Here is a 27,824-nt window from a genome sequence, read left to right as displayed (position 1 = left end):
TAAAATAAAAGGCAAATTAAAAAAATTCTTACTTATTTCAAAGTAATTAATTATTAGTAATAATAATATATATTCAGATTAATGAATGAAAGTCAATTGAAAAGAAAAATGTTATTTAAATAACAAATAACAAGTATAAACAGCTATTAAAATATAATTTTAAAATGAAAAGCGAAGTGTAAATGAATAAAAACAAAAATAATAAAATAATAAAAAATAAAAAATAGAAATTATTTTTAAATGAAAATTTAAAAAAATGTGCTAAAGTAATAAGCACACTAATAATTATTTAGAATAAAATAAAAATATGTAAAAAAATAAAACCAATCAAAAACAAATGCAAATGTGTTGATAAATTACTGACATATTAGCTTAAAATCTAAGGGGGACTTCAAGTAAATATTGTACATCAGAAGGATTTGACTGACAAAGAAAGTCTGGGAATGGTTTATCATTTCTCCAGAAAAGGGTTTTACCGAACAACGTGATGAACGTAATATTCTACAAACTTCATTTACTTTACTATTATTGTGTTTTTATTGTTTTAAATAGTATACAGTGTCTTGATCTGTAACTTTTTGTCAATGTGTGATTATTTTCCATGAATATGGAATCACGGATGGATAATTTGTAGTTATAGTCAGCGATACTGTGCCGAATGAAATGGTATCCGTGATGATTTCTTCATGAGGTCTTTAACCCCGTTCATGTGATCTCCTGCAGGCCGGATCTTCTGCGCTCCGATGGCATTCCCAGCGTCGAGCCACTTCCGGCTCCGTCCCCATTGTCAGGAAGCCCAAAAGTGTCCACCCCGCCTGGAAAACCCCGTTACCGCAGTAAACCCCGTCACCGGAGGGCCAACAGCAAAGGCAGTCACAACGAGTTCCTAGGAGCCCTCAAAACCAACTCGGCCCCGTCCGAGGAACAGCAGCCCCTACAGGACAGGGTTCGTACCATCAGGGAAAACCTGGAAAAGTCATGCAATCTTAAAACGGCGATTTCCAGGCCTGGAAAAGTTTTGGAAAAATAAATAAACCAAGAAGGTTTTGGAAAAGTCGTGGAAATGTATTTCACAAATCTCTGTGTGACAGAATGTTTAATCAGGTCCTGAATTTCGGTGAGGGATTGTGACCCTGGAGCACAAAAGCAGTCTGAAGTCTCTGGGGTATATTTGTAGCAATAGCCAAAAAAAATTGGGTGTCACAATTATTGATTTTTCTTTTATGCCAAAAATCATTAGGATATTACATAAAGCTCATGTTCCATGAAGATATTTTGTAAATGTCCTACTGTAAATATATCTCAACTTTATTTTTGATTAGTAATATGCATTGCTAAGAATTCATTTGGACAACTTTAAAGGTGATTTTCTCAATATTTAGATTTTTTTGCACCCTCAGATTCCAGATTTTCAAATAGTTGTATCTCAGACAAATATTGTCCTATCATAACAAACCATACATCAATGAAAGCTTATTTATTCAGCTTTCAGATGATGTATCAATCTCTTTTTTTTTTTTCTTTTTTTAAGACCCTTATGACTGGTTTTGTGCTCCAGAGTCACACCTGTTCTCTGATTGAAATAACATCTAGCGATGTTGCAGCTTGGACTTATTCACACAAAAAGTCATTTATTTTAGTTAACGTTCGCTATGATAAATTTAAATCTTATTGTAAGATAAACATTGAGTCTCAATGTTTGGGTATTTGGAATATAGTCTCGAAAGTCAATATAATATTCATTTATTGGGAAAAATTTTGTGCGAACCCTGCAGGATCAAAGCTACCATCCCCCCGCTCCGCTCGAGGGTCCGCTGTTACCAGTACAGACCCGTGTAATCGCTGTAGCCACCTGCGCTAACAACCTGCGCTACTTTGGCCCGGCCGCCGCCCTACGCAGCCCACAGACCGACCATCTGCAGCGGAGGCTGTCCGGCTCCAGCCCTGACCTCATTTCCACCGCCGTGGACGCTGACTCACGCCACCGCAGGTCCTCCGTCCCTCCGTCCTCGGGCTCCGGCGCCTGCTGCCAGGAGCATCCCTTCCCCGGCTGCCTGCGCTGTCAGGAGACGCCGGCCGCTCCCAGCCACCCCGAGCTCCCGCATTACTCCCTGCTGAGCACGGGCGAAGAAACACCGCCCGCCGTCAAGAGACCGATGGAGCCCACGGCCGGAGGAGAAGCATCAGGAGAGCAGCCGGAGCAGAGATCCAGCGGCCTGCTGCACTCGCTCAGACCCCTGAGAAACGTGAGTCTGAATCACACTTGCTTTAAACTGACCCTATTATGGGTAATGAAAGCCTCGTATATTGGTTTTGGGAGTCACCAACAACAGGTTGACATGCATGCAAGGTCCAAAAACACTTTCATTGTCTTATAATATGCATTTATTTTTACCCTACTTGCTCAACGACTGATACGTTTTTCCAAACCCCTCTTTTGTGTGACGCTATTCTGCGGTGATTGGTCGATATTATTTCCATTTCATAATAAAAGCTGTTTGTGAGCGCACAGCTGCTCTGTTTACAGCCGTTACTGTGGAAACCTGTTTACGCTCTAAAAGCAGCACCTAGTGGTGAAGAATGGATTTGCCTTTTCATTCAGACCAAGGCGAAAAGAACAAGTGGGTGGCGATATGCTAATGTTTCGAAATGACCCCAAGATGAAACCGCTTGGGATTGGTTTTAAAAATGACTCGTTTCAATGATTCAGAGTCGACTCTTTCTTTTGAGAGACAATAACGGTATACACAGTGCACTTTTAGATTTCAAACTTTGCTGGATATTTTCGTTCACTTAAAGCTGTGTTACACTCCATGAAAAGTCATTTAAAAAAATCCATAGTAGGGGGGACTTTAAAAGTGACAGTAAAGACATTTATAATGTTACCAAATAAAACATTTTCAAATAAATGTTTCTTTTTCACGTGTCACCATTTCCACAAAACATAAGTACAACTATTTTAAATACTGATAATAATCAGACATGTTTTTTGAGCAGTAAATCAGTGTATTAAAATGATTTGTGAAGATCATGTGACACTGAAGACTGGAGGAATGATGCTGAAAATACAGCTGTGCATCACAGGAATAAATTACAGTTTACAAAATATTGACAGAAAATTGTTATTTTTAATTGTAATAATATTTCCACCTTATTTACTTTAAAATTGTGGCAACTTTGTGAGGGGGGAAGACACTTTATAAAACTAACCTAAACTAAAATAAGGTTATTAAAATAAATGAATAAATAATATTTTGTTTAAGTAACAAAAAATAAAGGATTATTTTAAAAAGTATAATATAAAATGAAGATCAAATAATTAATAATTAAAACAAAAATAATGAAAAGCAATATAAATCAAATAATTAATGAAAAAATAATACACCATTTTAAAATGAAAAATAAAACAGTTATACAAATTAATTACATTAAAAATAATAAATACCAATTATAAAATATATATATTTTATTGGTTATTATTATTGTTTGCCTGCATGTCATGTGAACATTAAAATCTCCAAACTTTTGATTAGTAAGTGTATGTGCTTTGAACTCTGTATTGATTTTTTTTTCCTTCTTTTTTCTGCCATTTAATTAAGGATTCCTAATAACAAATATCAGCTCCAGTCAAGCTCATAGTAAATTAGCTTTACTAATCATAACTTGATTATTTATATAAACAGAATATTTGTAATTCAATGATCAAATAATTATAAAATACTGATTCGCTGCTCGAGAAACATTTCCGATTATTATCTGCTGTTGCTCAGTGTTTTTGTTGAAAATCAGGATTCTTTGATGAACAGAAAGTTCATTTATTTTAAAAGGAAATCTTTTGTAACATTAAGAAATGTCTTTACTGTCACTTTTGACCAATTTAATGCATTCTTGCTGAATAAAAGTGTTAATTTCTATAGTTTAAAAAAGTAGTTTAGTAATTTTTTTAATAAAATCCGACACGTATGATGGGGATATGAAACTGTTCTGCATATGATCCAGATGTGTTATTAGTGTGTGTGATTTAACACTTGATCTGTTGTGTGTCTGTCAGGCGGGAGACGAGTCGTCTGAGGAAGAGGAAGGAGAGGTGGACAGCGAGGTGGAGTTTCCACGCAGGCAGCGGTGAGTCTGCTTTGATGATTGAAATTAATAATCCCCGTCACCATTCCCCAGAAGCCTCGATTCAATCATGTGTGTTTCTGTACCATTAGCCACAGAATAAGACTTTAAATGTGACCCTGGAGCACAAAACCAGTCGTCAGGGTCATGAGCTTTATAAATCCTCTGTAAGCTGAATAAATAAGCTTTCATTGATGTGTGGTTTGTATAGGATCAAACAATATTTGTCTGAGATACAACTATTTGAAAATCTGGAATCTGAGGGTGCAAAAAAAAATCAAAGTATTGAGAAAAACGCTTTTTAAAATTTTTAAATGAAGTTCATAGCAATGCATATTACTAATCAAAATAAGTTGATATTTTTACAGTAGGAAATGTACAAAATATCATCATGGTATTTGATTACGTGTCATTTGTAACTAACTAATAACATACTAACCTATTATTTTCTGTAAAGCTGCTTTGCAACGATTGGTTTCATGAAAAGCACCATACGAGTAAACTTGTATTTATGGCATAAAAGAAAAATCGATCATGTTAACCCATACAATGTATTTTTGGCTATTGCTACTGGCTATTTAAGGGTCACAAATGTTGTTTTCCTCCTGCTCTGTTTCTAGACCTCATCGCTGCATGAGCAGCTTCCAGTCGTACTCCACCTTCAGCTCGGAGAACCTGTCGGTGTCTGACGGTGAGGAGGGAAACACCAGCGATCACTCGCACAGCGGTCCGCTGGAGCAGCTCAGCGCTAGTCAGGAGGAGCATCTGGACGAGCTCCTGTCCCACACGCCTGAGATCCCCATCGACATCTCCACGCAGTCTGACGGTCTGTCCGATAAAGAGTGCGCCGTCCGCCGGGTCAAGACCCAGATCTCTCTGGGCAAGCTGTGTGCTGATGAGCACAGCTACGAGGTAAACGCTCGCTCTCATCTCATCCAAACTCATTCTTCTCTCAAACACTGCATTTAAATCGGGAAACGCTGAGGGTTCATGAGGATATGAAAAGCTAATCATTTGAAATCAATACAGGATTAAAAAATCTAATATAAATTAAAATAAAATAAATAATTTAAAAACAATCAAATGAAATGCTCAATGATATATAAATACATAATTTAAAATAAAATCTCCAAAAAAGTGAATTAAATATTTGGAGTCATTTTTAAACCAAATAAATCATGTTAAAATCAGAACAAAATAAAACTTACTGAAATAGTGTCTATTTTATATATTAGTAAATTAAAAGCAATATAATTAAATATTATTTAATATTTAATAATATTAATAAAAATGATTGAATTAAGTTAAGAAAATTAAGCAATTAATTTATTAAACAGTTACAATTACATAAACAGTTACTAAAAAAATGTTTGGGATAGTTTTAAATAAAAACAAAGACTTACTCTCTTTTTTTTTTCTTTTTTTTTATGTATGCTGTGTATTTGAAGTAAAGTAAAATTTGAATAAATACATAATTTGTTTTAAAATATTATCAAAATTCAAATTATATTCTAATTTAAAATGCATAATTTCAGTCAGGGTGAAAGAAAAAGGCCACAAGAGGGCGCATCGAGCTAAATATTACCAATGTACTTTTATTCAAAGCATAAGAAAACATGACTATCTGTGAAAAAAAAGTGCATAATGTTTCAAATAATGTTTATAAACCAATTCTAAACAAAACAGCATCATAAATGTATGCATAGTTTAATACAAAAAGGCGAAAGCCAATCACACGGAGTACATTTTTCATTTAAAAGCATGAGTTGCAGTGGGATGGGGAAAAAACCCACCATAAAGTCCTGAGAGATGTTTTACAAAGTTGAACTTGCATTCATTTTACATGGCTTTCCAAAAGTGTGAGACACGAGTGTAACGGTGATAGATGTCCCTCTAGAAAATGATGAGTTCTGTGTGAACGGCTTGGTTTCAGTTTTGACGTAAACAAGATCTTCTCCACATTGATGCTCTCTTTTTCTGCAGTATTTTATATGAACAACACCGCAACGCTTCAGCTTGATAGGCTAATAAAAACATTCATGCAATGACTCTTCCATCTTCATCACATCTCTGATAAGGCTCAACGCACACCTAAAATTAAAATTATTTGTATTTTTACTGATCTTCAGTTTTGTATACCTAAACTTTGTGTAAGTTACAGGCATATAGCATGGTGTTTATTATTAGTATTGTTAATAAATGGTCTGTTCTAGTTTTATTTTGTTGTTGAATAATGCGAAATTGCCGTTAATTGGAGAGTGAAATTAAAATGTGCATGTGCTATTAAGCCTATTATAATGATCTTAAATGGAACTTCCTGTTTGTTCATCTCTCTCTCTCTCAGAATCCGCTGCATTTCGGAGATTCCGACTGTGACACGTCGGATGCGGAATGTTCTGACGCCACCATTAGGAACAAGCAGCCCTGCGCACCTTCATCGTGGTGAGCACCGGACTTCGGAGGAAACACGGCAATAATCCACACCTGACCGTCTGATCAGCCCTTCCCATAATCCACCTCTCTCTCTTTCTGAGCATCTCAGGCAGATTCCTCTGAACTGATCATGTAGCTAGAGTAACACGCATTATTTATTTTATTACGAGCCGGAGGAAACGCAAAACGAAATCAGGAACTCGATGAACAACGACAACTCGATTTCACCCAGTCAGAAGGTGATTGTGAAGGATGTGTGTGTGTATATATATGTCTTGTAGGAAGGTGAGTGAAAGTGTTAAGTGCGTATCTTGAGGATCATTCCATGATGGGAGCCGCTCTGGCCACCTGCTACGTCCTGAGTTTACAGAAACGACACCCTTTAGGGAAACTTTAGTTGGAGCACCAGCAGGAACAATGTCCTTCCTTGTTTCGTTTGCCCTTTTTTGACTTCCAAGACCTGTGGGAATATCCCAGCATGCCTGCTTGGTTGGCATTTGATCAGCCAATCAGAATGCTGCTACTGCTGCTGCTCGCCTTTATTACGGACGCACAGGAAGTCAAAGAACAACTGCTCTAGAGGAACAACGTCTTGAACCCTCAAATCAGTGTCGACGTGAACCCGAGCAGCTTTTTCCTCATCTCAGGACTGTGTTTGAAGAGACGCTGCGGACGGAGAGAGCGGACGCTCGGCCTGACATCATCCACAAAGAGTTTCTTTTTTTCTGTCGTCGTTATGTTGACGTGAAAAATTATGATGAGCACCGCTGGTCAAAAGAGATGAAGATTTTTAATGTTTTTGAAAAAAATAAGTGTTTATTTGATCAGAAATCCAGTAAAATTGAGAAATATTTTTACAATTCCAAATAACAGTTTTCTGTGTGAATATCTGTTAAAATATAATTTATTTCTGTGATGCGCAGCTGTATTTTCAGCATCATTCCTCCAGTCTTCAGTGTCACATGATCTTCAAAAATCATTCTAATATACTGATTCGCTGCTTCATTATTATTGGTGCTTAATTATGAATAATTGTTGTCATTATTATCAATAATGAAAACAATTTTGACTGGTGTTTTAGCAAAAACAAGCTTTTTCCTGAATTATAAATCTTTTATAACATTATAAATGTCTTTTCTGTCACTTTTGATCAATTTAATGCATCTTTGCTGAATAAAAGTATTAATTTCTTCTTTTTTATCTTATGGTTTCTACAGAAATATTATCAACATTGATAATAATTAGAAATGTTGATAATGTGACACTGAAGACTAATGATGAAAATTCAGCTGTGCATCACAGAAATAAATGACACTTTAACATATATTCACCTAGAAAACAGTTGATTTAACTTGTAATAATATTTCACTATTTGTACTGTGTTTTCAATCAAATAAATGCAGCCTTGATCAACAGACGAGTTATTTCAAAAACATTAAAAACCGTAATTATTCCAGTCTTTTTGAGCAGCAGTGATGATGTTCTGGAGATGCAGTGTCCCTGTAGAGTTAAAGGGATCATAAACCCAAAAAAACGAGTGTTAAATTCATGTTGTTCCAACCAGTTTCTTCCATGCAACCCATCAAGCTCCAAAACGACCAAAAGCAAGGACCATAAAAGTATCACAATATGACTGACGTCTGTGTTCCATGCAAGAAAGTTCGATGAGTTTGGGACAACACAAGTGCTGACAGAATTGTGATTTTTGGTGAAAGCATCCCTCTGAAGCGTCTGTATAACATGTTGAAGGAAGCAGAGCTGGTTTGTTTAATCAGCAATAATGCGCTCATGGAGAATCATTGGCTCAGGATGACTGTCTAGCAGGCTGGACAGATGCCAGGTGGAGGGAAGGTGCTTTGTAAAAGACCTATTTTTGCAGACTTGAGTTCATTATTATTATTATTTTTTTAGTATAAAAGAAAAAGGCAAGAAATAGAAGTACTCCGGTGCTTTTTGCTGGTTTGTGCTCAGGTTCAGTGCTTTAGTGCGAATGAATCTCCACTATGAAAAAGTAGTTTGTTTGTCTCGTCTCGGTCATTTGGAAAATTCTGCACTGCATTGAAATCCATAATTTTTGTGAACAAAACAAACTGGATTAAATCTTAATGTAAACGTAGTCTGTGTGTAAATTCTCCCTCGCTAATGTGTTTTTATTTGTCGTTTCCTTACGAAAGGGACACTGCATCATCCGGCATGTCTAATATTTAATTGTTGCATTCTTATTTACCCTGTGTTTAGATCTAGATGTTATAGCACTAGTAAAAATGCCTGGTTCATCATCAGTAAATGCAGCCGGATGTGTTTCTGAACCGGATACGGCATGTGAAGTAAACTGTGAATGGTATTATTATTATTATTATTTTCCGAAATCTTCCTAAAAGAAGCCTTGCAAGACGCACTTCCACATTAAAACACTAGAGTTTATGAGAAATGCTGTGAGTTTGCAGCAAATGAACAAAGCAAAAGGCTTTTGAAAACTGTTTTTGGTTTTCATTTTTATCTCCGTTCTGGTATATAACACGCATTTTTAACTATTCGATCAATGTCTGATGGATAAAAATCCAGTTTCACCAAGAACTATTAGAGATAGCAGAAGTGAAATGGATTGTGAACGGCTTTTCATGTTGATTTCATGTCTACAAGGGGCAGAATAAGCCATTACTGTAGAATTTTTGTCATTACTGTTCAGTGTGATGGTAACGTGCTAAAAACACAAGGTGTGTTTAGATGAAGAGAACTAATTGTAACGAAGGCGAAGCGAAAACACACACCAACCTCATTCTCTCTGTTTACGTGATCCACTAAAGATCAGGCCTGGGTTTTTAGTGACTGATGCATGAAGTATGATGATGTATGAAGTCTTTCCGGCCACAGCGCCACCACAAATCTGTAAATTACGATTTTCATTTAATTTAAAAATGTCTTTCTTTTTTTTTTCTTTTTTTTGTAGCTGGTCTACACGATCATTAATTTATTTTGAAGCACTAGCTGTTAATTTCTGTTTCTTCATCTCATAATAGTCTCATGTATGTTAGAACTGTCTTCAGAAGTATTACTGATGAGATGAGATGGCATCTTGAAGAATAGAAATGAACATTTGGACATTTTCTTATGGAAGCCCATTTCTGCCATGAGAAAGAAACATAAATACTTTTTTATTTAATTAAAAGTCTGAAAAATATATATACTGTATATTTTATGATTTGCAAAAAATCATTGCAAATTGTATAAAATAAAAAAAAGTCAGAATAGCACGATATAAACTATTTGAGTTTTTTCTAAAAAATTTAATTCATATATTTAAAAAATTAATTGTAAAAATTTAATTTAAAAAATTTAAAAATTTTAAAAAATTTTAAAAAATCAATTTTGTTTTAAAAAAAATGTCTGATAAAAAAAAATCAGATTTGTGATGTAAAAAAAAAGTCAGAATTGTATTTCATGTGGCAGAAACAAGCTTCCATATTTTCTTCACCTCTGTTATTCTGGAAAACGAGGGGGGGGGGGTATCTGGACATTTATTGTGTATCTGAACACTTTTCAGATGTCATTCTCGTAGACCATCGTTTCTAGCAAGAGATAATTGGTTCACATTTAATCGTTGTAATAAATGACACGCACATGTTCTGGTTGTGAAGATAATTCCAGTGTCATACAGTTCTTTGGCTGCATCACAGAGAATTGAAAGTATGAACCGTACCGTTTCTCCTGCCATCGTCTGTCCTTATTCATGTTAACCATTTTTAATTGCTACTACATATACAGGTATTTAAAAATGAACTATTTTTGTGCAGAATATCTTCAGCTCTGGGCTCATTTTCCTCCTTCCAGTTTGTTTCTTACTCATGTCTCGGCCCTTTTCCTTTATCTTGAATGGTGTTATGATCAACCAATCCTGATGATTTCTGTAATAGCCTGTGTACAGTGCGACAGGAGTGACTTGTAAAATCAAGGCAGAGCAACTGCATGGAATAAACACTGCTGTACTGTACCAAACTCTGCCGCCTCTGCTCTTTCTGTTCTGATCTTGTGACTAGATTGACTCGAGAGGTTTCAAATGTGCTGTATATATCCATGATTATAGCAATAAATACAGTATTTCATGCCCATTGACTTATGTATGAAGTACAGAGGTGGGTAGTAACGAGTTACATTTACTTGAGTAATTTTTTGGGGTAACGAATACTTTTCGGAGTATATTTAAAGATGGGTACTTTATACTCTTACTTGAGTAAATTTTTGGGGAAAAACGCGCCAAACGCACCGTCTACTTTTCTCTGGGCAATGAGCGATTGCCCTTTCGCGAATGATTCATTCTTTTGAGTCAATTCTGTTCAAAGGCTTGATCAAACCAATTGGCAAACGAGTGAATTGGTTCATGAATCAGTTTGAATGAGTCGTTCAGTTCCCTGCCGCACGCGCTGAGCGTCTGAAGTGGTTCACTCGGAGTTGTAACGTTTAAGAACAGAAAGAGCGTTGAAAACGTGGCTGGAACTGCACTGAATTGAAATCTGCAAAGGTTATTATTTGCTAGCGATGGAGATCCTTGTTAGATGAACACCGCGTGTGCTGTCTACTGTTTAACAGGTAATAACTTGGGCTACATTCGATTACAGTACACGATACCACTGTGACATTAGTTTGTTGTACGTGTGTGGCTTGTAACAGAGGGGAGTCAAGTTGAATGCAGCTTCCAAAAGACAAAACATAGCCGATTAAGATTTTATTAATTTTAATACAATCACACCGGTGCGAGTACGTTCAGCAAGTCTCATCAGCTGCTAAATTCAGATCTGTGATTGCTTGCTGGCGCTTAGCCAGAGATAGATGCGTTTATACAGCACTGCGCATTATAACCAATCACACATGAATCTTTTGAGCTTATTAAAGCATTGGCCAATCAGAGGCGTTCAGATGAGTCATCGCTAAAATGCCGGTGCTTCCTTCACTCGCTCACTGACTGAATACCTCTTTCTGGCGAATTCTCTCGCAGAAACAACAAAGTGCAGATGTGTGTACGAATCTTTAATTAAGATATTGATTTCACAGTGTTAACAGTTTCAGTGATTTTAATGGGAGTTTCTGAGAGTGATTGAAATCTAGACTGTCAGTGAAAATTATCTTTAATAATGTAAATGTTATTTGCTCTCTTTCTGAACAATGAAAGATTAGTAGCAATATTTATATCACATTAACTTTCAATGTTAAATTCACATTTAATATAAAGTCAGTCATATTAAAAATATGTTATGGCATGACACCTATATCTGTTACTTAAACAGACAGGGTTTTATAATAAATTACATAAATTGGAGTAAAGGCTGATGAAATATATACATTTATACACGCACACATACATTACATACATTTTATCTATATATCTAAATAAAAATAGGCTCAGTATATATGACCCAAAGTAACTAGTAACTAACTACTTGAGTAGATTTTTTATCCGATACTCTTTTACTCTTACTCAAGTAACTATTCAAGACTAGTACTTTTACTTGAGTAAATATTTCTAGAAGTACTTTTACTTTTACTTGAGTACAGTTTTTGGGTACTCTACCCACCTCTGATGAAGTATGAGACAGAACAGAGTTTAAGTGGCAGATAACATATCTGTGCACTGCATGTTCAAAGTTCACAAATTATATTGCATTTGCTGTTTACAGAGGATGAGATAATCAGACTGAAACCAATGAGAAAAAAAACGTGTATTTTCCTAATTAAAAAAAAATATATATATATATAGCTTATTTGTTTTATAATGCAATTGATTTGAAAGTATTTTAATGTGTTTTTTATAAGGTGTAAAACAAACCATTCTCAATCCCAGCATGCACAGAGTGTTTCTAGGTTATAGCATCCCTTAAAGTTGTATTTCGGTTACGGTTTACATTTAGACATGTAAAGCGACTTACTAATGAGGACAATAGAAGCAACCAAAAACAACAAAAGAGAAATAATATACAAGTGCTATAACAAGTCTCGGCTTAAACGCAGTACACATAGCAAGGTTTTTTGTTTAATATAATAAATAAAAAGAAAACTAAATAACAATAAAGAGACGTTCACTTGCAGAACAGAAGCTTCTAGAGGCACATAAGTCTGAAGTTATTAGGGGTGTAACGGTACGCAAAAAATCACGGTTCGGTACGTACCTCAGTTTTAAAGTCACGGTTCGGTTCATTTTCGCTACAGTAAGGGAAAGAAATGCAAACATTAAACTGCAGGTTGTTTATTACTTTAAACTTTTTTTAACAATTTGTTTTTTTAAATACTTTTTAATAAAATCTATATAAAATAAAAAAGAATAAGAAATAAAAAAAACTGCTGCAAAGTTCTCCACTAAATAAAATACTCTGTCCAATATCATACACCAATATCATATAACAAAATATAATGAAAAATATAAATAAATAACTCTGATTACAGTGCAGCATTACCAATCCCAGCTTGTAGGCCTGCTCATATTTAAAACATATATTTAACTTTTCCAAAGTGTAAAGTTGCAGCATCAACAGTTTCAGTTTTGAGACCTGCTCAGATTTCGTTATTGCATTGGACCGATCGGAATTAAGAGCAAAGGCTGCGTTTGAATTACAATCGTTTTATTCCTATTTGTAGTGATGTTCACACTCGCGTGATGCCTTTTGAAAACCTTAGGCCGGTGACACACTGGCATATTGCACCTGTCAAACACCGTCAATACTGTTGACGGTGTCCTTTATCAGTAGGCTTTATATTTATGCTTAACATGAAGTATAGATATTGTTGTCGTGAAGACAAGATCCTGGTCTGTCGGCGGTCTCCCTCTGTCACCATCAGTAGCAGCAGCGCGCCAGCGCCGAGTCAGGCACAATTCTGGTGTGTAAAGACACAGAAAACTCGAAGCAGCCGTCACACTCACGCCACGCAGACAGTGTGTCACCAGCCTTAGAATCAGCTGCAGGGCGGGATTTGCGCTGAACACGGAGACTTCCGCCACTTAATATGTTCATTTGGAAACACGAAAATGTACCTATGTTCCGCACACAAAATATTGCATTCGGTCATTCGGTACACACGTGCACCGTACCGAAAGCCCTGTACCGAAACAGTCCGGTACGAATACACATACCATTACACCCCTAGAAGTTATACGTTTTTATGTTTATGTCTCATCGCTCTGGCTGGACAGGGCATCACAGTATGTTAAGAGCGTAACATTTCCATCACAGCTTTAGGTATTCGGCCAATCACAACGCACTGGATAGCTGGCCAATCAGAGCACAACTCGCTTTCCAGAATGATGAGCTTTGTAAAAATTGATGCGTTTCAGAAAAGACGGGGCATAGAGGAGAAACAATAATATACAGTATGTGGATAATAATGTTTTTTTGAACCTTAAACCATATAAACACATTTCATTCCACCAAATAATGTTCTTTTTAGCAGCATCATATGACTACTTTATTGAAATGTCTCTAACATGGTTTGGTAAACATTTCGCAATGGTAGTGTAAAAAACGGCTCTTTTTCAGAGCAAGCCATTTTGTAGCATTTTCCTTAAAATGTTAATGAGCTCTGCTGACTCCGCCCCTCTCTTCTGAGCTGCTCTCTGAAGGATTGTTTACTCTAGCTGCATTCATCATGAAACTTGCTAATAAACACATTATTAGTAAAGGCGATTTGCAAAGATTCATTAAAAAAACCTTAAACTCACTTCTTCTGGAGGTGAGGCTGGATCACGAATGATCCGCATGAGCATAGACAGATTTATGTAGATCAGGGGTTCATTCCCTTCAGAAACAAACGCAATCCACTGTGTCTTCAGCGGATCAGATGTAGGAAGTAAATAACGACTGCTATGTTCATTATCACATCCAACAACAGAACACTTTGATCACTTAGGAGTCATTCTTGTCTGCATCTGCTCTGGCGGTGAAACATTACCAAACTGATGAAGACACCAGTCTGTGCTGAAACACTACTGTCAATCAAATTATCGTGGGAGGGGCCTGTTTTTGTGACTTTACACAGACAAGCATCTGCGTAAAAGTGCTTTTTATCATTTCAAATATAAGTATATAAAATTTTATGTTTAATATATCAAAACATTACTTATGCTTTTGTAATTGCAGTTAAATACATTGATGTCTTTCATATACACATCTAAATGCCACTTCAGATGCAGCTTCTGTGTTGAATTAATTTTCTTGGTAACAGCCCAAATGTCGTCTTATTCTAATTCACTGATTAAATGTAAGAATGTGACTCAAAAGATAATGGACACTTTTATAAAATGTTAAAATCAGTTTAAACTTATTGGAACATTAAGTTTAATTATATCAGTGTGAATATATATATATATATATATATATATATATATATATATATATATATATATCTGTGTGTGTGTGTGTGTGTGTGTGTGTGTGTGTGTGTTTAATCATTATAGACCTGTGTTTTTACTGAAGGCTAACAGTATAATTATAACTGAGTTTATTAAATTCATAAACATAAACTATATCTTCTCTATTTCCAGTTTGTAGCGTGGATCATTCATCAACATAAAATGGTTTGATGTATTGTGATACAGATATATATTAAGATATATATATATAAAAAAACTTGCTGTGTTGTACTGTTAATAGTGGAAAAACAAATAGAAAGACTTTTTTGAACTTTGAAGATAGCATTGTTATGTTTTCAGTTACTATGTAGCATCAAATACATTTAATAAGAACTTCATTCATGAAATTAACATTCCTCTCATTTTCTAATAATTATAATGTTCAAGTTTAACTAGTATAATCATGCATTCAAATGACCTTTGTAAATAAAATATCGTGAATCACATGTTAAAACAAACTTGAACGAAATGACCAGGATCACAAACACATCTGAACGAATCTAGGATCTAGAACTGAACTTCAACAGACTCTAATAGACCTCTGAACACATTTCTGAAGTAAAGCTATAGAAATGAGATTCATGTTAATGAAGTTACATTTTTCCAAAGCTGAATGAAAATGGAAATGAATCCGCAGAACCTGCCGTGTCCGGTGTGGAGGAGTTCTGCTGAGGGCTCACCGTCCCGAAAGAGAAGGAAAACTCCTCTGGACGACTCTCGGCTTCATCGAACAGGAAACCTTACAGAGAAACCATATTAATGGATGTAAATGTGCATAAAAAGGTTTAATCTTTCATCTATTGAATCTATTTTCTCTGTGGTTGGTGTGCAATGTGTCGTCAGAAAAAAAGGTACAAAAGCTGTAACTGGTGGTACCTTTTCAAAATATATGCTTTAGTACATAGATCCACTTTAGGTACAGATGTGTAACTTTAAGGTTCCAATATGGACCTTTTAAGTAGACAGGTGAACCATTTGAAAAGGTACCACCCCAGTGACAACTTTCACACACTCTTTTTTTGTGAGAGCATGGCTATATTCTTGACAGGTCTGGATGTTAGATATTACTCATGTTCGTTCTTCACCTGAGAACTTGGGTGCCAATCCTGGTGACTTCTGTTACCACCAGAAACACAGAATCAGCTTTCAGACATTTAAAATGTTCAAACATAATTACAAACATCAGAGTTCCTCCATAAATACCCTGTCGCTGAAATAGGAGCTTGTGAAGGTAAAAGGAGATGCCTACAACATAAGCACACAAACATACACACAGATGAAACGATGAAGCTTTTTTTGATGAAACGATGCATGTGTCAGTCTTCTGAAGTTCACCTCTTCTGCAGCAAAATCACAGCCCAGCTTAGAGAACGCAGGTGTACTTGGACCAGAATTCATGGAAAAGACAAAAGCGGGCGACTTGGTGTCTGAGACCTCCTGCCGTCCAGGTGAGGAACTGGGACTGTTGCTGTTAACAGATCCAACAGTTATCGGTCTCAAACTAGTACTAGATTCATTAATAAATTTTACATGCATTGATAGAATCAAGATATAAGTTCATCTAAATGCTATTTGGTTGACATACACTCAACCACTTCTTGTGCAGGTTTTTGTTGTGCAATTTAAAAAAAAGGAATGAATTGCAATTAATAAAATGAAATAAAAATCTCCTTCTCCTTAATTCACTATGTCTTATATACCTCATGAAACCTTATATTTCTCAAATTATTGCCTACTTAAGATGAATCGCTTGTCGATTTGGGTAAAAGCATCTGCTAAATGAATAAAAGTAAATGTAGGTGCATCCCTGAGAAGTGCATGATGTAAAATGGGTTGCAAATGTTGACTTCAGACTAATGGAAGTGACAGTATGCTGCATATAAAGGCACAGGATGCTTCATCATAAACACGGGTAAATGGGTCTTACTTTAGAGAGAAGGTGGGGGAGGTTGGCATGGCTTTTATTCTAGCCGGTGATGGTGGAGGACAGATACCACGCTCATTCACTGTGTCCTCCTGAGCATCTGCTGTGCTCACCTCCAGACAATCTTCCTCTTCCTCCTCTGACACTTCCACAATAAGCTCAGAAGCACATGAAACATTCATATTCCCCTCCTGCATTCATTCAAACAGATCATATAGGAATATATAAAGGTTGGACTAAGTAAGATTTGCTAATATTTTTGTTCAAAAATACAGTATTTGTTTTTTATATATTATATATTTTATATATTATTATTATTTTATATATATAAAAACTGTCTCTACATGAATATACTGTAAAATTTTATTTATTCATGTGATTTATTCAGCATCATTCCTCCAGTCTCCAGTGTCACATGATCTTCAGAAATCATTCTAATATACTGATTTACTGCTTAAGAAACATTTCTGATTATTATCAATGTTGAAAACAGTTGTGCTGCTTCATATTTTTTTGTGGAAACCGTGATACACAACCATTCAAAAGTTTAGGATAAGTGAGTTTTTTTTAAATACAGAAAATACTCATCTATTTCTGACCAGTAGTATATATATGAATAATTTAAAATCAGTTGTGAGGGTGATTATTGTGTTTCAACTGTACCAGTTCATTTATCTCCTCTGACTGCTTCTGATCAACATCTTGCATTTGATCTAAAATGAAAGGATTGTTATTGGTCAGTGTGTGTGCTCATTGAGGTTTATTTTGTGATACACTCAATTTATTAATATTTGCTGGGGTTTACCTTCTCCAGTTTCTCCGGTCCTTGTCCATAGTCCGTGGTGAAATGAGTCAGTTTGAGATTCACTTTCATCTGTTTTATCCTTGTCTTCCTCAGAAGGACCTTCAGCAACCATGTGCTCATCTGCATATTCTTCAGGCCTCTAGAAGTTACAGAATTCACAGAGCCATGTCTCAACATATTAATTTTCCAATAGAAGTCAGCCAGTTTGAATATTTCTGAAGTAGATTTAGCTGCAGTGAACAGCAGAAGAACAGTACCTGCATTATGAGGTCTTGATGAGGTTTCATTTCATCAAATGACTCCCTGTTTTCAATTTGAGAGACGTCATTGTCTTGAAACTTACTATTTTCATAGGAGAAAGAATGTGTATTAAAACAGCCACTAAGCTGACATAAAAAATAATAATAATCTGCTGTGAAGATAAAATACCTGTCAGCAGCATCAGTGACAGGCTCATTTTCACCTATCAAAACACAAGATCTGACATATAAATACATTTAAAAAAAATTATTTTCAACTTTTTGGATGTACTTAAGGAGGAAACAGGTGAATTACCCAGCGCTGCCATCAGTTCTCTCTCTTTCTCCAATATTTGTTCTTCGGTTGCTCTGATCCTCCTCTCGATATCCTCATTCTCGCCTTGAATCTTCAGCAGTTTTTGAGCGAGCAAGTTCTGACAGTATCGATCCTTATACTGCTGAAACACGTTCCTATAGGTCTCCATTCTCTCCTGGAAGATTTTCCTTCAAAGACCAAGCATCTTTAACCCTTTAAACCTTGAACTGTGTCATATTTGATATCTGACTTTCCAAAGCCTATAAATTATACACATGATTGCTGAAAAACCTCTTGCGCATAATCTACACGCATGCACTTACTGCAAATATCATCTTATTAAGACATATTAGTGAGTATTTATATAATTTTAATGTAAGTATCTGCTATCTCATCGATTTATGTTACCAGCATCAGAATTTCCACCAAATTGCTTTTTTTTTAATGTTTGGCCTGAGTTTTTTTTCCTATAGATATTCTCACTATATTTACATTTAGTCATTTAGCAGACGCTTTTATCCACACAGTAAAAAATGACTGTGGTTTTATTTGTAAAAAACTGTGAGAATTTTCTACGTTGCATTTCAAATTTTGTTAGAATTTGATGTTTTTTCTTTGAAATAACTATGTTTCTTCTTTTTTTTTCTTAGCTGTTATGTTTATTAGGGTTGTATGTTAGATATAATGTTATTAAATTAATGTTTATTGCATATTTCAGTTTAATGAATCTCACCATGATGGTGTTTAGTGCTTGTGTGAATGACACTGTGCACTTTCTATGTATCTTATTATTCAAAAGCTGCTTGTGATGGACTTTGTTTCATCACGTCACTTTCTCATCATCATCTGCTTTTGGTGGTTACCAGTGTATTACAAAGGTACAAAACAGATTTCAGTACTTCAATAAGTTGGTACAGTATATTAATATTATATCATTTAAATTACGGTATTATAATGTAAATTGAAGGTAAAACCATTAAACCAAAAACTGTGTTATTGTATTTTTTACGATATACAACCGTAATCCTAAAATGGTGTTACTGTATTTTTTAATGTATAAAACCGTTAAACCTAAAACGGTGTTACCATATTTTTTTACGATATACAACCGTTAATCCTAAAATGGTGTTACTGTATTTTTTAAGGTATGAAACCGTTAAACCTAAAACTGTGTTACCATATTTTTTTACGATATACAACCGTTAAACTGAAAACGGTGTTACTGTATTTTTTAAGGTATAAAACCGTTAAACCTAAAACGGTGTTACCATATTTTTTTACGATATACAACCGTTAATCCTAAAATGGTGTTACTGTATTTTTTAAGGTATGAAACCGTTAAACCTAAAACTGTTACCATATTTTTTACGATATATGACTGTTAAACCGAAAACGGTGTTACTGTATTTTTTAAGTTATAAAACCGTTAAACCTAAAACAGTGTTACCATATTTTTTTATGATATACGACCGTTAAACCTAAAACGGTGGTACTGTATTTTTTATGGTATAAAACTGTTAAACCTTCAACGGTGTTACCGTATTTTTACGGTATAATTCTGGCAACCACAGCTGCCGATTTTTTACAGTATATTTTACAGATTATTTTTTACAGTGCAAATGAGGACAATAGATGCAATCAAAACCAACGAAAGGACAATAATACGCAAGTGCTAATGTGTAATGTGTAATTATTTTAGTGTTCCTTTAGCTCAAATGGTAGAGCATTGCATTAACAAGCGCAATGTTGGGGGTTCGATTCCCCAGGAACACATGATAGGTAAAAAATGTATAGCCTGAATGCACTGTAAGTCGCTTTGGATAAAAGCGTCTGCTAAATGCATAAATTTAATTTTAATTTTTAATTTTAATTTAAGTGCTATGACAAGTCTCGATTCAACTATATTAGACTATACAAGCAATAAAAAACTAAACAAAAAATATGATGAGTGACTTTTTCATATTTTGTCTAAGAGGTCAGTGAACTGTTCCCTTTGAAAAGGAAATATTTTTATGACTATATGTCAGGCTTGACCTACATGTCTTGATTATAGCTGTCCTGTCTCTTCTCTAGCTCAGCTTCCAGTGTCTTTTCATACTGAAGCAGCAGATGTCCTGTTCGCTGGAGACTGATATCAGAACATTTATATTCATATTACACTCACTTTGGGACTTGAAAATAACAATAATGTCAGCCCAGCACCTAGCCGTACTTCTTAGTGTTTTCTTTGATGAACTTCAGCATGGTTTGTTTTTGCTGGACCTCCTCACTGAGTCTGCTGAGGGTCTTGTGAGTTGTGCTGATGTAATCCTTCTTCTCTTGAATGTTGGACTCACAAACTAAAAACACAAAACACAGAGCAATTGTTTCCTTCTTTACAACTGGGAGATTCTTCCACTTTTTGAGAACTTTTTATATTTCCAGAGTTTTAAAAACCTACTTTGTATTTGTTGTTTGAGGTCATCCTTCTTCTGAGCAAGTTCTCGTGTTTCTATACCTGTTTATATATTACAGTATACAGTACACACCAAGTTAAACCCGTCAGAATATGTAAACAAATGATGAAATGAAGCGTTCTCAATAACGTTACGTTACCTAACTGAAGCAGCAGGTTGTCCAGTTGGTTTACCGTCTGCTCCTCCATTCAAACCCTGAAAAAAATAGCACACTGATCACTCAAATAGATCTATTTTTCAACCTTTACGATATAATATAAGGCAAATATGCGTATGAAAGGCGAATACTGTGCGTTTCGACGTATTTTAAACAGAGCTCGTGCGCGTCCGTTACTTCGCGAGATAACTGTCACTCTGTTGTCAAAAAACCAACCGAAGCTTCAAAAACGAGCCCAGTATTTTTGATAATTTATTATCAATTATTTATTACCAATACATGAGCCTGCAACATATCAAACTGAAACTAATGTTTTGTATAAAAAGTAAAAATCAGAAGTTATTTTACAAAAATCAAAGTGGGAACAAAACTTTTTTTAACAAGCATCCATATTTCTTTTTAATGAGCCCAAAAAAACGCAACCCGGGATTATTTCACGCAACTTTATATATATATATATATATACAATTTTTCAAAAATATTTTCTATATTCGCCGACTTGGCAACTGTGCTGACGATATACGAGGTTACATAATCCTTTATCAGAATAAAAAATATAGAATTTCCAAATAAATTTAATAATAAATATGGTATGTGCTAAACAAAATATTAAAAGTAAATAATTAAGTATTTGGTTAGCGTGTCATAAAACGAGTCGTTACTTGTTTTCTGAATAAATAATTACAACGACTTGACAGTCAGTAACATAAAACTTTTTATTCACAACATTTTATGTACATTTTTATTTGCATGTATTTATTATTTTACTTAATAAGCATTTATTTTATTAAAATAAATAAACATATTTAGTATTACACAGACATAAACACAAATACGAAGAAAATGATATTTAAAAATAAATATTTAGAATAAAATATTGAAAATAGTTCACAAGATTCAGATTGCACGTCTCTGAGATCACAGCTGCTTCAGCTAGAGGATGGGCTTCGATTTAGCGTCGTCTGATTGGACAGGAGAGACGTTCCAGATTCTGTGGGCGGGGCTTGTGTTCACTGTGGCCCAGGCATCTGTCTCTGGAGTCTGGACAGCTAACCCAGCTAAGCATTTCATCGCATGAGTTTTCACATCTGTTATTTCATGCATCTGCATCTGGTAGGTAAGAAATAAAAATGCAGTTCTCATGAATTAAGCAGGAGCTTCTGGTGGTTGTGAAGAAGACGTTTGTTACAGTAGATCCTGGTTTGGGTGTGATTAAACCCAGAGCCGATCAACTGAGAGAAGGGCTCTCGGGCATTACACAACACCGATCAAAATAAACACTCATCTCAGACGGGCTCTGATCAAGGGATTCTAGTTTCATATGCTGTTTTATTAAAACACTTTACTGTACTGTACATGTGCATGTCTTTGTTTAGAGCTGAATGAACGGAGGGCTAATGTTTGCTACAGTAAAGCTATTGTTCATGTCAGGGTTATTTTAATATTTTTATATACTGTACTTCTTAGAATTTATTAATATTTTAAATCAGCTTTTATTTGTATATTTTCAGTTTTTATTTAAATTCCTGTTTGTTTTAGTAATTTGTTATGTGCTGCTCCTTTAGATTGTTTTTATTATTGTTATGTGCATTAGCAATTTTGTTCCTTTACTGTAATTTTTATTATTATTTTTAATAATTCTATTATCTTTATTTCAGTTTTAGACATTTTATTACTTCGACCTACACTTATTTTATTCAAGTTAGCTTCCATGGCAACATTTATAATTACTACTTTTACTTAATATTATTTCTCAATAAAAAATATCTACTTAATATTATTTCTCAATAAAATTTCATTCAATGCACATTGTGCACTAAATTGGGGCAAGTTTTCACAATGTGAACCTGCTGTTAAACAGTGAATATATGTATGATTTAAAAAAAAAAAGTGATATCTTGCCTCAATATACTCTTATAAACTCTCTTGTATACATTTATATGTTTTACCTTTTAGTTCAAGTCATGCAAAATAATGTCATGTTTTCCTTAGTTTCCTGTTTGAGTGAATGCATGCCAAATATCAACTGTGCATCATGTTTTTCTCTCATTCCTACAGGCCTGTCATGTTTGGATGGAGTAAATAGCCTTCTCCAGTCTCTCTGAAGTTGTATCTCCTCCCAAAGCTTGTGAGACACTAACATGGAGCAGGTGGAGCAGCTCAGGTCTGCCAGCCCTCAGCTGGAGTCTGTAAGGTCAGAGGTCTCAGAAGGGCAGGATGAAGGAAGCACCAGCACTCGAAGGAAGAGGAGAAAGCGAGAGCACCGGCCGGAGTCCATCATCGTCTACCGCTCTGATCCAGAGAGAGACCATGGAGGAGATAGCGAGGCTGGAGAGAGGAACTCTGAAGAGGGAGCTACGTTTCTGAACAACCCCAGCAGTGAAGGTGAAGCGTACAATCTAGTAAGAAAAGGTTTTGGACACTTAAGCCACTTAGCAATGTCACTCCACTACCAAACTAAATGTAAAAATCAGTTTCGCTCACAAAAAATAATTCAGATTGATTCCAAATTATAAATCAATAACAAATATACACTGCCTTTCCCAAAAAGAAAAAAAGTCGCCGTTTGGCCTTAAACGGAAAATACTGAAGAGTCTAGGATTGAATCATCATTGCAGTGATTAATATGTTTCTGGCATGTTATATGTTTTGCAATAATTCATTTAATCCTAACTGATGCCGAAATTCAGTGCAACTTGAGCAGAATACAAAACACATTTAAATATTTATAAATACTTATTTAAATTTAGACAGCAACTTTTTTTTGGCCAGGTGGTGTGTTAATACCTAAGAATACTTAAGAATTGAATACTTGCAAGGATGCATTAAATCGATCAAAAGTGACTGTAAAGACATTTACTGTACGTATGATGTTACAAAAGATTTACATTTCAAATAAATGCTGTCCTTTGGAATTTTTTATTCATCAAAGTATGCTGAAAAATATGTGTGTCACAGCTTTTTTCAATATTGTCGATAATCAGAAATGTTTCTTGAGCAGTAAATCATCATATCAGAAGGATTTCTGAAGATCATGTGACACTGAAGACTGGAGGAATGATGCTGAAAATACAGCGGAGCATCACAGAAATAAATTACAGTTTAAAATATATTCACATAGAAAACAGTTATTTCAACTCGTAATATTTCAAAATTTTTACTGTATTTTTGCTCAAATAAATGCAGCCTCAGTGAGCAGAAGAGACTTCTTTTAAAAACATTTAAAAGTCTTGTTTTGAACAGTAAAGTCAAAAGTTAGTAAAGTTTAATTCAGACCTATTTTAGATTTTCGACACCATTTCCACCCACTTCCTGACCCTTAATGATAATGTTAAATGATCATACAAATAATCACATTTTTGTTGGCAAATAAAAAATGTCCAAAAAAACAACAACAACCTTTCTCAAAAAAAATTTGCCAAAAGGTGTCAAAAGTGGAGGGTTTTTTTTAGTATTGGACAGGGCCAAAATGCCATTTCTTCATAAGTGGGGAAGAAGTTTTAAGTTGTGAAACTTATGTAAAAGTCAACTATTTTATCTTAAAAGATAAAATAACAGTGTTAAAGTTTAAAAATTATTCAGTTATTAAACCAATTTAATTTCATCTGTAAAGCAGCTCTACAAAAGATAGTACTATAGTTCAGTGTTGATTCATTTCATTTCAATAACTGTCAATGTTGCAAAGTTGGTGTCGTTATGCATATTTTTATCAAGAATCTTGCAGCTCTAATTCCTCGTGATGTGAGCTGTCAAGTCAAATTACTAATATTATTATTATTACTAATCATATTACTAATCAAAAAATAAAGTTTTGATATATTAACAGTAGGAAATTTACAAAATATCTTCAAGGAACATGATCTTTACTTAATATCCTAATGATTTTTGGCATTAAAAAAATATTGATCATTTTGACCCCTACAATGTATTGTTGGCTATTGCTACAAATATACCCAAGAGACGTAAGACTGCTTTCGTGCTCCAGGATCACAAATGAGGATTGCATTAAAAATCCTGCAGCCTCCTGGATTCTGTCTCATCCTAAATGAAATGTCTTGGCTTCATCAGGTTGGGCCGTGTCTCCAGACAGCCGCTATGTGACGCTCACGGGGACCATCACGCGCGGAAAGAAGAAAGGTCAGATGGTGGACATCCACGTCACGCTCACCGAGAGAGAGCTGCAGGAGATGGCCAGGTCAAAGGAGCGTCTGGATGCCGAATGCGACGCTCGCGAGGGATCGAGTCGCTCGTGTGGTTTCGGTCTGTCTCAGGGACCCCACATCGTCCTGTGGAGCCTCTCCTGCGCTCCTTTCGTCTTTGTCCTGTCCTTCATCACCTCGTTTTACTACGGTACTCTCACTTGGTACAATATATTCCTGGTGTACAACGAGGAGCGGACGTTCTGCCATAAGATCACGGTCTGCCCGTTCCTCATCATCTTCTACCCCGTGCTCATCGTGGCTCTGGCGCTGTCGCTGGGCTTGTACTCGGCCGTGGTGCAGGTGTCCTGGGCCTTCAGCGAGTGGTGGCTGTCGGTCAGGGATCTGGAGAAGGGTTTCTGCGGATGGGCTTGTGGGAAGCTGGGATTGGAGGACTGTTCTCCGTACAGCATAGTCGAGCTGCTGGACTCGGACACTATTTCTGGGAGTCTGCGAGGAAAGTCGCAGCAAACATCCTCGGTGTGATTAGAAATCATCATGAGAGTTTCTCTGATGGTTACACAGCCCTGCATTTTAATATATAATATATTATAATAGTTCTCCCAGAAACAACATTTTCTGAAAATGTACTCACTCTCAGGTCATACAAGATTAGGATGAGTTTGTTTCTTCGTCAGATTTGGAGAAATGTAGCATTTCATCAGTGTCTCATCAATGGATGCTCTGCAGTGAATGGGTGCCGTCAGAATGAGAGTCCAAACAGCTGATAAATGCATCACAATAATCCACACCACTTCAGTTCACTGTGCAGAGCTGTGGCTCTCCAGGAATTGAGTTTAAAGCCATCGCTTCTGGCTAAAATACGAGTTCATAATCCATATTAACATTTCTTCTTGTGAAAACGTCCTTCTCTTGTTGTGTCTCTCATCAAAATCCAGCCACGTATTTGTTTAGAGCTGTTCTGGCTTGTAAACGATGCTTGATCGGTGCAGATCACTCTCCTTCATCGGAGGAAGTGTTATTATGGATTAAGGACTTGTATTTTATCCGGAAGCAACAGTTTAAAGTTAAATCGTCTTAATGATAGATTTTATTTTTTATGAACATGCAGTTTTTGGCAGATGCATTGGTGAAACAAGTGATGTAATGCTATCTGACATCTTGGATGACCTGAGAGTGAGTATATTTCAGCAAATTTTCATTTCTGGGTCGACTATTCCTTTAATCATAAAAAAAAATGCTTCAGGATGAATTGAACTTGCGAACTGCAAAGTACTGTAAAAAATGTTAAAATAAACTTTTGCAAAATCTGTAATTTTCTGTGACTCTTGGGGTATAGTGAAACACTTGTGTTCACATCTGAGTCATGTTTGCATTTCTCTCTGGCTATAATTCTGTGAATTCTATCTGCCTTGAAATCAGGATTAGGCGGAAAACAACGTCATGCATCTGAAAATGGGCTGAGAACTGAACAAATAGTTGCACTTGGGTCAGTGGAGGACATGAATCATACTTTTGTGCATTACAAATGTTTGGATTTCATTCAGCAGATGTAATGCAGGGTGGTGTTACTGGTCCTGGGCCAAACTTTTATTTAGTCCTTTTTTCATATGCGGTACATTTTAAATATTTATTATTTGCTATTTTTTTATTGGCACTTGGAAGGTATTCATTTTGGATCCTGGGCCAAACTCTAATTTGTTTTACTTATTTAGTCTCTTGCTCACCAAGAAAATAGTTGTTTTTAACAGCATTTTTTCATATTGTAAGGCATTCATTCTTTCATATGCGGTACATCTAAACTATTTAATCTTTGCTCATTTATTGTATTTTTTTAAACAGTTTGCATGTCTTTCTTTTTAATATTAAAAATGTTTTTTGTTTTTTTCTGTAAAGCAGATGGGTTAAGGAAAGAGCAGAGGAGTAAAGGCTTTTCATAACCCCCTGTAAAATGAAGCCATATATAATCATCTGCAAGTGAACTGTGAGATGTTTTGTGAGATTGTGAGAAGCCCTGTGTATCCTGTGAGTAGTTTTATTTATGACGAGCCCCAGAGAATATAATAAATGAACACAAAAGGGGCAAATTATGTGCAGAATGTTGTGGGTTTATGTGTATATGGGGGCTGACAATTATTCCAAATATTATATTCATAAGAGTCATAACCAGTACAAAGACTGTGTCTGAGGCATCAAAAGAACCTTTTAAATCACTGCATATCAAATGCATTATGAGAATTTGTTGTTTCTTCTCTCTAACATTAGGTTGGTTAGTAAATTTTTCATTACGTTTTTCTTAGTTTCTCTTTGATTTAATCGTTTGAACTTGCATTTATATTGTGCAGTGATGCTCAAAGAAGATAATAAAATGAGTACTCCTGTATTTTCATGTCTGGTTTGTGCGTCTGTTGAACACGTTGAACATGCTTTGCTGAATTTATAATTTAGGAATTTCACAGATGACTTGCAATTAACTGGCTAAAAAACAAAGTAGCCTAATGTAGGAAAGTCATATATATATATATATATATATATATATACTTTTTCCTTTTGCTTGCTCACCAGGTTTATTAACCCTCTGATGCATATATATATATATATATATATATATATATATATATATATATATATTCGTTCAGTTTTTGTCTTTATGAAGTCATGCACCACAATAATACATCCATTGTGATTTTTGTCCTGCAGACTGTTATGATTATCATAAGTGATACTAAAAACCCCTCATGTATATAGTCATGACACAATCTGACAGATTATATTATAACAGGATAGGCCTCTATATTGGGATTTCTATAAAGACGTTTG

At 35.3% G+C, this 27,824-nt stretch overlaps 3 protein-coding genes across 7 annotated transcripts in view; 2 read left to right on the top strand and 1 right to left on the bottom strand.

Moving 5' to 3' along the window:
- The window catches only part of LOC132095547 (mitogen-activated protein kinase kinase kinase 13-like), a 62,838-nt gene extending 55,484 nt beyond the window's left edge, over positions 1 to 7,354 (top strand). For all 3 annotated transcript variants that reach the window (XM_059500652.1, XM_059500654.1, XM_059500653.1), the window contains 5 exons: positions 724 to 946; positions 1,776 to 2,246; positions 4,052 to 4,122; positions 4,740 to 5,031; positions 6,464 to 7,354. In XM_059500652.1, the coding sequence (XP_059356635.1) occupies positions 724 to 946; positions 1,776 to 2,246; positions 4,052 to 4,122; positions 4,740 to 5,031; positions 6,464 to 6,565 (1,159 nt within the window). In that variant the 3' untranslated portion in view covers positions 6,566 to 7,354. The remainder of the gene's footprint in view (positions 1 to 723; positions 947 to 1,775; positions 2,247 to 4,051; positions 4,123 to 4,739; positions 5,032 to 6,463) is intronic.
- A 7,848-nt stretch (positions 7,355 to 15,202) lies between these two features.
- LOC132094806 (uncharacterized) lies at positions 15,203 to 21,051 on the bottom strand. 2 transcript variants are annotated; one of them, XM_059499438.1, is made up of 15 exons: positions 20,976 to 21,039; positions 20,827 to 20,882; positions 20,672 to 20,728; positions 20,444 to 20,570; positions 20,270 to 20,359; positions 18,232 to 18,419; positions 18,106 to 18,139; positions 17,934 to 18,018; positions 17,677 to 17,815; positions 17,535 to 17,584; positions 16,875 to 17,062; positions 16,283 to 16,415; positions 16,151 to 16,192; positions 16,033 to 16,063; positions 15,203 to 15,686 (listed from the first exon to the last, which is right to left on the bottom strand). In XM_059499438.1, exons 2-15 carry the CDS (start codon positions 20,873 to 20,875, stop codon positions 15,541 to 15,543), a joined length of 1,359 nt encoding a protein of 452 aa, XP_059355421.1. In that variant the 5' UTR covers positions 20,876 to 20,882; positions 20,976 to 21,039; the 3' UTR covers positions 15,203 to 15,540. The 2 variants fall into 2 exon arrangements, with proteins under 2 accessions (XP_059355421.1, XP_059355422.1); XM_059499439.1 differs by having other exon boundaries at positions 16,875 to 17,064; positions 17,549 to 17,584; positions 20,827 to 21,051.
- An 848-nt stretch (positions 21,052 to 21,899) lies between these two features.
- Positions 21,900 to 25,966, top strand: LOC132095542 (transmembrane protein 169-like). Of its 2 annotated transcripts, XM_059500644.1 has the most exons (3): positions 21,900 to 21,957; positions 22,903 to 23,229; positions 24,913 to 25,966. In XM_059500644.1, the coding sequence occupies exons 2-3, from the start codon at positions 22,986 to 22,988 to the stop codon at positions 25,527 to 25,529; spliced, it is 861 nt and encodes a 286-aa protein (XP_059356627.1). In that variant the 5' UTR covers positions 21,900 to 21,957; positions 22,903 to 22,985; the 3' UTR covers positions 25,530 to 25,966. The 2 variants fall into 2 exon arrangements, with proteins under 2 accessions (XP_059356627.1, XP_059356626.1); XM_059500643.1 differs by lacking the exon at positions 21,900 to 21,957 and having other exon boundaries at positions 22,718 to 23,229.
- The last annotated feature ends 1,858 nt before the right edge of the window (positions 25,967 to 27,824 follow it).

This window comes from Carassius carassius, chromosome 19 (assembly GCF_963082965.1).
Source record: "Carassius carassius chromosome 19, fCarCar2.1, whole genome shotgun sequence".
NCBI lineage: Eukaryota > Metazoa > Chordata > Actinopteri > Cypriniformes > Cyprinidae > Carassius > Carassius carassius.
This window is presented reverse-complemented; position numbering and strand designations above follow the sequence as displayed.